This window comes from Corvus kubaryi, unplaced genomic scaffold, assembly GCF_017639235.1.
Source record: "Corvus kubaryi isolate FWS band 111438036 unplaced genomic scaffold, C.kubaryi_AGA036_p1.0 split3-34763, whole genome shotgun sequence".
Lineage (NCBI taxonomy): Eukaryota > Metazoa > Chordata > Aves > Passeriformes > Corvidae > Corvus > Corvus kubaryi.
The window spans coordinates 1-10,787 of NW_024582084.1; the positions used below are offsets into that span (position 1 = coordinate 1).

The following is a 10,787-nucleotide window of genomic DNA, read 5'->3' on the forward strand; positions in this document are numbered from 1 at the left end:
CGCTCCATCCCCGATCCGTCCCCGCTCCGTCCCCGCTCTCCCCCCGCTGTCCCCCCGGCGCTGTCACCGTCGCCGTAGCCGTCGCTCAGGTAGGGCTGCGCGGGCTCGATGCGCGACACGATCTCGGCCAGGTCCGTGAAACCGGCGCTGGGACAGGTGAGCACCTGGGGGGACACGGGGGACAGGTGAGGGGACACCTGGGGGGACACAGCGAGGACAGAAGTGGGGCAAGGAAGGGATAAATGGGACAAGGGGACAAAGGGAGGGACGGGAGAGGGACAAGGAGGACAAAGGGTGGCAGGGAGGGTGACAGGAACAGGGTGGCAGCGACACGGAGGTGCCAATGAGGGACACGAGGACACCGGGAGGGGACACAGAGGGAACAAGGACAAGGGACATCCCTGAGATGGCCCCAAGGGTGACAAGGAAGGTGGCAAGGCCGGGGTGGCCAAGGGCAGGTCCGCGAGGAGCCACCACCCCTCATGTCCCCAGGTGTCCCCAGGTGTCCCCAATGTCCCCAGGTGTCCCCAGGTGTCCCCAGGTGTCCCCAATGTCCCCAGGTGTCTCCAGGTGTCCCCAGGTGTCCCCAATGTCCCCAGGTGTCCCAGGTGTCCCCAGGTGTCCCCAGGTGTCCCCAGGTGTCCCCAATGTCCCCAGGTGTCTCCAGGTGTCCCCAGGTGTCTCCAGGTGTCCCCAGTGTCCCCAGGTGTCCCCAGCTCACGTCCATGCGTTTGCTCTCGTAGAAGTCGGCCGAGCGCCGGTCCTTGACCATCTTCTCGATGATGTCCCCGCGGCTCCAGCCCTCGAACACCACCTTGCCGTGCTGGTAGCCGACGTCCTGGGGGGCAGCGGGCAGCGGTCAGCGGCACCCCAGGGGACAGCCGGGACACCCAGTGATGGACCAGGACACCCAAGTGATGACCAAGGAACTCAACTGATGACCAAGACACCTCAAAGTGATGGTCAAGGACACTCCACTGATGGTCAAGGACACCCAAGTGATGGTCAAGGACACTCAGTTGATGGTCAAGGACACCCAACTGATGGTCAAGGACACACTACTGATGAGCAGGACACCCAAGTGATGGTCAAGGACACCCAAGTGATGGTCCAGGACACTCAGTTGATGGTCAAGGACACCCAAGGATGATTGGGGAGTCCCAAATGATGACCTGGACACCCCAAGTGACATCCTGGACACCCAACCAATGGCCAGGACACCACAAGGAACAGCCCTAAGACCCCAACGATGGCCGGAGAACCCCAACCCGCATCTCGGAGCCCCCCAACCCCGCGCCTCCCACCCTTCCCAGCCCCCCCAAACTCACGTAGATCTCGTCGAACTTCCCGAAGTCCATGGTCTTGAAGCGGTCGATGGGTGGCCGGATGTACTCGCAGTAGGAGCTGGACTTGACCACCTCCAGCTGCCGGACGCACGACACGTAGGCCAGGCGCGACTGGATCTCCGCCATGTCCGGCACCTGCCGGGACACTCAGGACATTGAGGTTCGTGGAGAACCTCGATGAAGAATCAGAAGACCCCAAGGGTGGCCGGAGAACCCCAAGAAAGAGCCAGAACACCCCAACAATGACCAGAACACCCCAACAATGGCTAGAGAACCCCAATGATGACCGGAACACCCCAACAATGGCTGGAACACCCCAACGATGGCTAGAGAACCCCAACGATGACCAGAACACCCCAACAATGGCCGGAACACCCCAAGAAAGAGCCGGAATACCCCAACGATGGCTGGAGAACCCCAACCATGACTGGAACGCCCCAAGAGTGGCCGGAACACCCCAACGATGACCGGAACACCCCAATGATGGCCGGAACACCCCAACAATGGCAGGAACACCCCAAGAAAGAGCCAGAACACCCGAACGATGGCCGGAGAACCCCAACGATGGCCGGAACACCCCAACGATGACCAGAACACCCCAGCGATGGCCAGAACACCCCAACGATGGCCGGAGAACCCCAATGATGACCAGAACACCCCAACGATGACCAGAACACCTCAACGATGGCCAGAGAACCCCAACGATGGCCAGAGAACCCCAACAATGACCGGAACACCCCAATGATGGCCAGAACACCCCAACGATGGCCAGAACACCCCCAGAGAGGTCACCCCATGGCCTCACCTTGACCTTCTCGGCCCAGGGGTTGAGGCGCTTCCAGAGCAGCCACCAGCCCGACAAGGAGTCGCCGTAGTTGCACAGGTCGGTCTCGTCCTGGCTGCCCACGTCGATGGCGATGACCGTCTTGGCGCCCATGTTGCGCGCGATGTCGGCTGCGGGGGTGGACAGAGGGACAACGAGGGGTCAGCGGCGTTGCGGGGTCGGCCGGTGGCGCCACGAGGGGTGGTGGGGTCAGGGGGGCGTGGAGGGCGGCCGGTGGCTCCAGCGTGGGGGACACCAGGAGGTGACGGAGGTCGTTGGCACAGGAGGGAGGGCGGACACGCTCGGGGGGACGGGCGGTGACGCCGAGGGACGGTGCCAGGAGATGGCTCGGAGGTGGAGGAGGATGAAGATGGTCTGAGGGGGTGGAGAAAGTCCTGGAGGACCCCAAGGGATGATGGTGACAGTGACGATGATGACGATAGAGGAAGGTCATTTCCATGGAGAAGAGAATGGAGATGGTCCTGGAGGACATGAAGGGATGATGACCATGATGATGATGAGGAAGGTGGCCTCGAACCCAAGGAGCCCAAAGATGCCACCAGAGTCACCCAACGTGGTGCCGATGATGCCGGATGGAGGAAGGTGCCCAGCACGTGAAGGGGACAAGGGTGACCTCCCAAGACCCCCAGAGGTGACACAGAATGGCCGGAAGAGGAACATCAAGAGATGGACGGAGGTGCCGGGAGGTGAAGGAGGGCGGAGAGGACGCCTGGGATGGCGACGCGCAGAGCTGGACGGTGACGGGTGAAGGGGCCCCAGGAGGTCCCCGAGGGGACGGCGCAGGACGGAGACGGAGGCGGGTGAAGGATGGAAATCATCCGGGAAACCACCAGGAGGTGACACCAGGGCTGTGACTCCTGGGACGGGTGACAGAGGGTGGAGATGCCCCAAGAGGGTGACCAGCTCCGAGGACATCAAGAGATGATGGAAGAGGGATGGAAGATGGATCCTGACCATGGAAATCCATGGAATGCTCTGGAAGACCGCCCAGAATGGAGAAGGCATCAAGAGACGATGGAAGATGGATGGATCCTGACCATGGAAAACCAGAGAATGTTCTGGAAAACTGCCGGGCACGGAGAGACATCAAGGTGTAACAAAAGATGGGACGGATCCTGCAGGCGAAGGGACGCGGAATGTTCTGGAAAAGCGCCCGGGATGGAAAAGGCATCAAGACAGGATGGAAGAGGGATGCAAGACGGATGGATCCTGTCCAGGAAAGTCCACGGAACGTTCTGGAAAGCTGCCCGGCACGGCAAAAAACCAGCAGCGGCAGCAGCCGGCAGCCGGCCATCCCTTCCCATCACCGCCGTCACCCAACGCCACCGAGAAGCCGCCAAACCGAGCCGTGGCCGTCCCTCCATCCTTCCGTCCGTCCGTCCGTCCGTGCGCCAAACTCCCGCCCCGCGCCCGCGGTGCCACCGATGCCACCGACTTGCCTGGCAGGTTGTTGATGTAACCCCCGTCCATCAGCAAGTTGCCGTCCTTGGGGTCGCAGAGCGGGGGCAGGTACCCCGAGAGGGTCATGCTGGCGCGCACGTAGCGCCAGAGCGAGCCTGCGCCGGCGGGAACGCAACAAACGCCGTCAGTGCCGCCGCCCCGGCACCGGCACCCGCCCCGGGGGCGGCCGCCCCTCGCCGCTCGCTGCTCGCCCTGCCCGCGCCGGGACATGTCTGCGCCCCGAGGGTCACCCAGTGGGGAACCCAAGAGGGCACCCAATGGGATACCCAAGGGGTCACCCAATGGGGCACCCAATGGAGATCCCAACAGGGCACCCAATGGGACACCCAATGGAGAACCCAAGGGGTCACCCAATGGGACACCCAATGGAGAACCCAATGGGACACCCAATGGAGAACCCAAGGGGACACCCAATGGGACACCCAAGGGGTCACCCAAAGGGTCACCCAATGGGGCACCCAGTGGAGAACCCAAGGGGTCACCCAATGGGGCACCCAGTGGAGAACCCAAGGGGTCACCCAACGGGGCGCAGAGAAACCCCGGCACGCCCTGAGTGGTGGTGCGGACGCTCCGGCTGTGGTTTTGGGGGTTTTTTGGTGGTTTGGGGCTTTTTTTTGGTGTTCTAGGGTGGCTTTTGGGGTTTTGCTGGCGGTTTTGGGGTCGGGCCCCGGCGAGCGAGGTGCTGACCTGGGACATTGTTAACATAGCAGCCGTCCACCAGCCAGTGGCTGTCCTTGGGGTCGCAGAGCGGAGGCAGGTAGGGGGTATAGGACGCACTGGCTCGGACGTAGCGCCAGAGGCTGCCTGGGGACGGAGAGGACACGGTCACGGCCACCAGGACCGCGGGGGGTGACCCAGGAGGGCACGGGGGGGAGGGGACGTTGGCAGCCAGCGGCGAGGGAGGGGGGCGGGTTAGAGGGGTCAGAGGGGATTAGTGGGCGTTAGAGGCCAGCGGGCACGGGCAGGGCGAGGGCCACCGGGCAGCGGGGTGGCCGTGGACGGCTCAATGTCCCAGGTGAGCTCCGGCACCGGGCGAGGACGAGGGGCAGCCACCGCAACGTTCCCACCACCGTCACCAGGTCCCAACCACCACCGTGTCCCCACCACCACTGCCATGTCCCCAACACCACCACCGTGGCCCCACAACCATGGCCCCAACACCACCACCACCGTGGCCCCACGGCCACCACCACCACGTCCCCCCCCAGCACTGCCACCACCACGTCCCCATGCTGCACTGGGGGTTACTGGGGTTAGTGGTCAGCGGTGTTAGCGCCTCGTGCAGCCCCCGCTGTCCCCTCCCGCCCCACCACCGACGCCAAGGTGGGGTCAGCAGCAGCTGGTGGCTCTGGGAAGCCAGCCCTGCCCCGTGTCCTCGCCGTCCCCCTCGGGATGCGGGGAGGTGACACCGGTCTGGGTGCCCCGTGCGCCCCAGGGAGCTCTCACCGTCCGTGTGCACCCGCATGGCCGAGGCCGTGATGTCCGTGGTGACGTTGAAGTAGGGCAGCCACAGGTCCTGCGGGGACGGGACGGGCTGGGTGACACCGCGGGGACATCGGGGAGGGGCTCTGGGGGTGGCACGGGGCACAGAGGGGGGGACACACCTCGATCTGCTTGTCCTGGAAGACTCGGTTGATGCTGGCGTTGAAGGCCGAGCCCGAGAACATGGAGGTGATGGGGTAGGTGAGGTCCAGGACGGTCTCAAAAACGGAATTCATGCACTGGGGGGGGAGGAGGAGGAGGAGGAGGAGGAAGAAAAATAAGGAGAGAAAAGGAGGAGAAAGGAGATGAAGGAAGAGGAGCAGCAAGAGGGAGAAGAAGGAGGAGGAGGAAGGAGATGAAGGAGGAGAAGGAGGAGAAGGAGGAACAGCAAAAAGAAAAGGAAGAAGATGAGTAAGGACGGGAGGAGCAGGAAGAGGAGGAGGAGAAAGAAAAGTAAGGACAGAAAAGGAGCAGAAAAGGGACGAAGGCACCCACCTGCCCCTGGCACCCACCCTGACCCCCTGGCACCCACCCTGGCCCACTCCTGTGCCCCCTGGCACCCACCCTGGCCCGCTGCCGTGCCCCCGGCACCCACCCTGGCCCACTCGCGTGCCCGCTGCTTGGTGCGCACGGCGCTGCGCTCCTCGGCGTAGAGCGCCCCGATGAAGGCGCCGATGGAGGTGCCCCCCACCAGGTCGATGGGGATCCCCGACTCCTCCATGGCCTTGATGACCCCGATGTGGGAGCAGCCCCTGGAAATCGCGCAGGGATCGGGGTCAGCGAGGCCCTGTGGTCACCAAAGAGGTTGGGGACAGGGGGACAGACGGACACGGGACAGGGGGACAGAGGGACACGGGGACAGGGGGACGGGGGACACAGGGACAGGGGGACAGAGAGACAGGGGGACAGGGGGACACAGGGACAGAGGGACAGAGGGACAGGGGGACACGGGGACAGAGGGACAGAGGGACACAGGGACAGGGGTACAGAGGGACAGAGGGACGGGGGACAGAGGGACAGGGGACAGAGGGATGGGGGGACAAGGGGACAGGGGGACAGGGGGACACAGGGACGGGGACAAGGGGACAAGGGGACAGGAGGACGGGGGACATGGGGACGGGGGCACACAAGGACAGAGGGACAGGGGGACACAGAGACAGAGGGATGTGGGTAGGGGGTCACAGGGACGTAGGGACATGGGATATGGGCACACAGGACATGGGGACACAGGGACAGGGGCACACAGGGACAGGGGCACACAAGGGGCACACAGGGACAAGGGCCCAGCGCCCACCTGGCGCCGCCGCCGCCCAGCACCAGGGCGATGGTGTTGCCGGTGAGGACGCGCGCCAGGCGCGAGAAGTCGCTGTGGCGGTCGGCGCCCTTCTCGAACACCTTCTCGTACATCTCCCGCTGTGGGACACGGTGGGGAGGACACGGGTGACGATGGCGGCGGCGGCGGCCACCCCCCGGGGCCGGCGCAGGGGAGGGGACGCTCACCAGCTTGGCGGGGCTGCGGCGCGAGAAGACGCGGCGGGGGCAGCGGATGTGCAGGTGGCCGGAGCACCAGCTGCGCATGTTGAGCCACTCGACGGTGCGCGCCGGGCCGGGGCCGTCCTCGCGGTGCAGCAGCACCAGCTGCTTCAGCGCCCGCACCGCCGTGTTCTCCAGCATCTGCTCCAGCTGCGGCGGCCACCACGGGGTCACCGAGGGGCTGCGACACCCCTGGGACACCCCTGGGACACCCCTGGAGCCCTGTGCCGAGCCCCAGAGCCTGGTCCCACCCTGTCCTTGTCCCACAGAGCCCCGGCCCTGTCGCAGAGCTCTGTCCCAGCCCCCAGAGGGGGGGTTATGTCCCATATCCCGTGTCCTTGTGTCCCCACGTCCCCCTGTGCCCACACGTCCATGTCCCTCTGTCCCACTCCCAGAGCTGTCCCAGCTCCCCGTCACACCCCTCCCAGATCCTTGTCCCACCCCCAGCTCCCCCATCCCACCTCTCCCAGGTCCCTGTCCCACCTCTCCCATCTCTCCCAGGTCCCTGTCCTCCCCAGGTCTCACTCCAGGTCCCCATCCCACCTCTCCCAGTTCCCTGTCCCACTGTCCCACCTCTCCCAGGTCCCTGTCCCACCTCTCCCAGGTCCCTCTCCCACCTCTCCCAGGTCCCTGTCCCCCCTCCCAGATCCCCCCCAGGCCCCACCTCGCCCAGGGCGGGCTCCTGGTCGCCCAGCCCCACGATGAGGATGCAGTCGGCCTGGCGGATGCAGCGCAGCGTCCAGGGGGTCAGCGTGCAGTCGGTCTGGTAGAGGACGATGCGGTGGATGTCCTCCTGCTGCGCCAGCCAGCCGGACAGCCGGTACTCCTGGATGCTGCCCGGGGGCACGCAGCGGTCAGCGGTGGCCTGGGGGCACGCGGGGACACCGCGCCCCACCGGGGTTACCTCTCCAGGGCCGAGGAGCCCAGGCGGGCGCGGATGATGTCGCTGGTGAGGAGCAGCGTGGGACCTGCGGAGGGAGGGACGTGGTCATCGGCGTGGGGCTGCGGTCATCTGCAGGCCGTGGCCACCATGCCATGGGGCTGTGGTCATCTCCAGGCCATGGGGCTGTGGCCACTACCATGCTGTGGTCACCATGCCATGGGGCTGTGGTCACCATGCCATGGGGTTGTGGTCATCTCCAGGCCATGGGGCTGTGGTCACCACCATTCTGTGGTCACCACCATGCTGTGGCCACCATGCCATGGGGTTGTGGTCATCTCCAGGCCATGGGGCTGTGGTCACCACCATGCTGTGGCCACCATGCCATGGGGCTGTGGTCACTACCATGCTGTGGTCACCATCGTACCATGGGGCTGTGGTCATCTCCAGGCCATGGGGCTGTTGTCACCACCATGCTGTGGTCACCATCGTACCATGGGGCTGTGGTCATCTCCATGCCATGGCACCACCATACCAATGGTCACCATCACACCACGAGCTTGTGGCCACCGTGCCACCACCGTGCCATGGTCACCCTCATGGCGCCCACCATAACCAAGACCACCCCGTGGGGCCGCAACCACCACCACCCCCAGGTCACCAGGGTGCCACGGGCCCGCGGTCACTGTGCCAGGGCCACGGTCACTGTACCCTGGTCACTGCCGTGGTCACTCACCAATGGCGTTGAGCGCGTGCTGCAGCTCCAGCGTGAAGGCCGCCATGGGCACCTCGTCGCACACGGGCAGCACCGCCACCGTCGACAGGTTGCTGGTGGGGTTGATGGGCTCCGAGCTGGAGGCCATGCCCAGGCCGGACCCTGGGTGGACACGGACAAGTGGACACGCTGCTCCGGTGATGGCCGCCAGCCCCGGAGAGGTCACCCCGTTGTCCCCCACCTGCGAAGGGCCCGCGGAGCTGCTGGAGGTTCCCCAGGATCTTCTGGCTCAGGAGGTGGATGAGGCGGGTGACGACCTGTGGGGACAAGGCCACGGATGGCCACGGCCATCGGAGCTGCAGAGACCGACGGGACTTCCTGGGTGCCACCGCCACCATCTGTCCTTGGAGACCTCAGGTGCCACCACCCCTCACCCTTGGGGACCTCAGGTGCCACCACCCCCATCCATCTAAAGACCTCAAGCGCCACCATCCCTTCACCCGCTCTCCTCCTCCAACAGCTTCGTTAACTCTTTAATTCCAGCTGGTTTTAATTAGAGGTGGGGCCACCAGCCAGGCCGTGGGGCCACCCGGGGGTACCTGCGGGTATCTGCGCTTGATGTTGTTGAGGGTCCCCTCGGGCAGCTTGGCCAGCTCCGTGTCCCTCACCGCGTGCACCGTGGTGGCCCGGGGCTGCCGCGTCAGCGCCTCCACCTGCAGGACGAGGCCGAGGCCGTGGAGGAGCCGAGGTGGTCCCGGAGGTGGCCACCGAGGCGTCCCCCACCCGCGGGGGTGGCACTCACCACGCCCACGAGGTCACCGCGGCCGTACTCGCCCACCAGCTCCTTCTTGCCGCTGCCCTTCTGGATGACGGAGCGCAGCCGCCCGTTGAGCACGATGTAGGTGCAGTCCGACTTGTCCCCCTGCCTGGGGACAGCGCTGGTGGCACCTCGAGGCCTGGGCGGCCCAAGCCGAGCCGAGGTGGACGCCTGGGAGCGGTCACTCACCTGTAGAGCGCCCGGCCGGCCTCTACGGCCATCCAGTCGATGGCGAAGTCCATCTGGCGCACGAAGGGCGACATGCGGGCGGCCACGGTGTGGGCCACGCTCAGCACCACGCTGGGCTGCTCCCGCATGATCCTGGGGGACAACACGCGGGAGGTCATGGGGGTGACCCCAAAACGCCCCCCTGGAGGTGGGGAACCCACCGGGATCACGGATCCGACCGATGGCCTCGCTCGGGACACCCCAAAATCCCACCCTGGGGCTGGGACCGTTCCATGGGGAGATGTTGTGGTGTCCCACCACCCTCGGGGGGAAGAACCTTCTCCTGATGTCCCCACCCAACCTTCTGCTGGCACTTCAGGTCCTGTCACCGGTGCCACAGCAGAGATCGGCGCTGGCCACGAGGAAGGTGAGGAGCTCGAGAACATTCCATGTCCCCTCGGCCCCTCCAGACCCTCCTCGCCCTGGTGGCCTCCTCCGGACACTCCCCAATGGTTCCTCATCTCAGTGACCACCCAGACCCTCCTCGCCCTGGTGGCCTCCTCTGGACACTTCCAAGGTTGAACTTCCTTATCTCAGCGACCTTCCACACCCTTCCTCATCCTCTTGGGACACTCGCCCATGGTTCAATTTCCTTATCTCAATGACCCTCCAGACCTTCCTCATCCTGGTGGCCTCTTTTGGACGCTCCCCAGCCGTTTCACCTCTGTTTTCCGTCCAACCTGAGGCCACCCCACGCCAGCCCCGCTGACCGCCCCCAAAGGAGGCCGGACTCACTCGTAGAAGTCGGACTTGGAGATCTTGAGGAAGGTGCAGTCGCGGTTGGCCTTGATGGTGAAGATGAGGGGCTCCCCGGTGAGCACGGCCAGCTGTCCCACCAGCTCGCCGGGCTGCGTCAGGAACAGGCACACGTCCTCCTCCTTGTCGATCATGCGCTGGTACACGTGCAGGCAGCCCCAGAGCACGAAGTGCAGGCTCACGTCCTGCCGGGAACGTCACTCGTCACCTCCTGGGGACCTCCTGGCACCCCACGGGGTCACCGGGGATCCAGAGGGCCACCAAGCTCTTCTGGTTGTCACCACCCCGGCGGCTCTGGGGTTGTTTCTGCCTGGAAAGGAGGTGACGGTCCCCAAAACCCACCTGGTCGCCCTGGCGGGCGATGACCGTCCCGCCTTTGGCGTGGTGGAGCAGGACGCGGTTGTTGAGGAGAGAAGGGTCCTGGAGGGAAGGACGGGACCGTTGTGGGGTCAGCAGGAGGACAGAGGGTGACCAGGAGGTCATGGGGGCCACCAGGAAGCGATGGGGACCACCATGAGGAGAGGGGAACCCACCCCAAAGTGATGGGGACCACCCCAAAGAGACTGGGGACCACAGGGACCACCCCAAAGTGATGGGGGACCACCCCAAGGAGACTGGGGACCATCCTAAAGTCACAGGAACCACCCCAGGAAGAGCAGGGAGCACCCCAAAGAGACTGGGGACCACCCTGCAGTCACAGGGACCACCCCAAAGTGATGGGGACC

General features: G+C 65.2%; 1 protein-coding gene across 1 annotated transcript in view; it reads right to left on the minus strand.

Annotated features, from left to right (window-relative positions):
* Nucleotides 1-13: 13 nt before the first annotated feature.
* The window catches only part of LOC121658304 (patatin-like phospholipase domain-containing protein 6), a gene marked incomplete at both ends in the record, with an annotated part of 11,429 nt that continues 655 nt past the window's right edge, over nt 14-10,787 (minus strand). Inside the window, 20 exons of the mRNA XM_042015068.1 lie at nt 14-164; nt 722-838; nt 1,329-1,481; nt 2,152-2,300; nt 3,630-3,746; nt 4,339-4,455; nt 5,098-5,167; nt 5,256-5,372; nt 5,729-5,885; nt 6,428-6,546; nt 6,634-6,816; nt 7,331-7,499; nt 7,571-7,634; nt 8,283-8,423; nt 8,503-8,578; nt 8,861-8,974; nt 9,064-9,187; nt 9,268-9,399; nt 10,042-10,247; nt 10,405-10,482. Coding sequence (XP_041871002.1) covers nt 14-164; nt 722-838; nt 1,329-1,481; nt 2,152-2,300; nt 3,630-3,746; nt 4,339-4,455; nt 5,098-5,167; nt 5,256-5,372; nt 5,729-5,885; nt 6,428-6,546; nt 6,634-6,816; nt 7,331-7,499; nt 7,571-7,634; nt 8,283-8,423; nt 8,503-8,578; nt 8,861-8,974; nt 9,064-9,187; nt 9,268-9,399; nt 10,042-10,247; nt 10,405-10,482 — 2,554 coding nt within the window. The remainder of the gene's footprint in view (nt 165-721; nt 839-1,328; nt 1,482-2,151; nt 2,301-3,629; nt 3,747-4,338; nt 4,456-5,097; nt 5,168-5,255; nt 5,373-5,728; nt 5,886-6,427; nt 6,547-6,633; nt 6,817-7,330; nt 7,500-7,570; nt 7,635-8,282; nt 8,424-8,502; nt 8,579-8,860; nt 8,975-9,063; nt 9,188-9,267; nt 9,400-10,041; nt 10,248-10,404; nt 10,483-10,787) is intronic.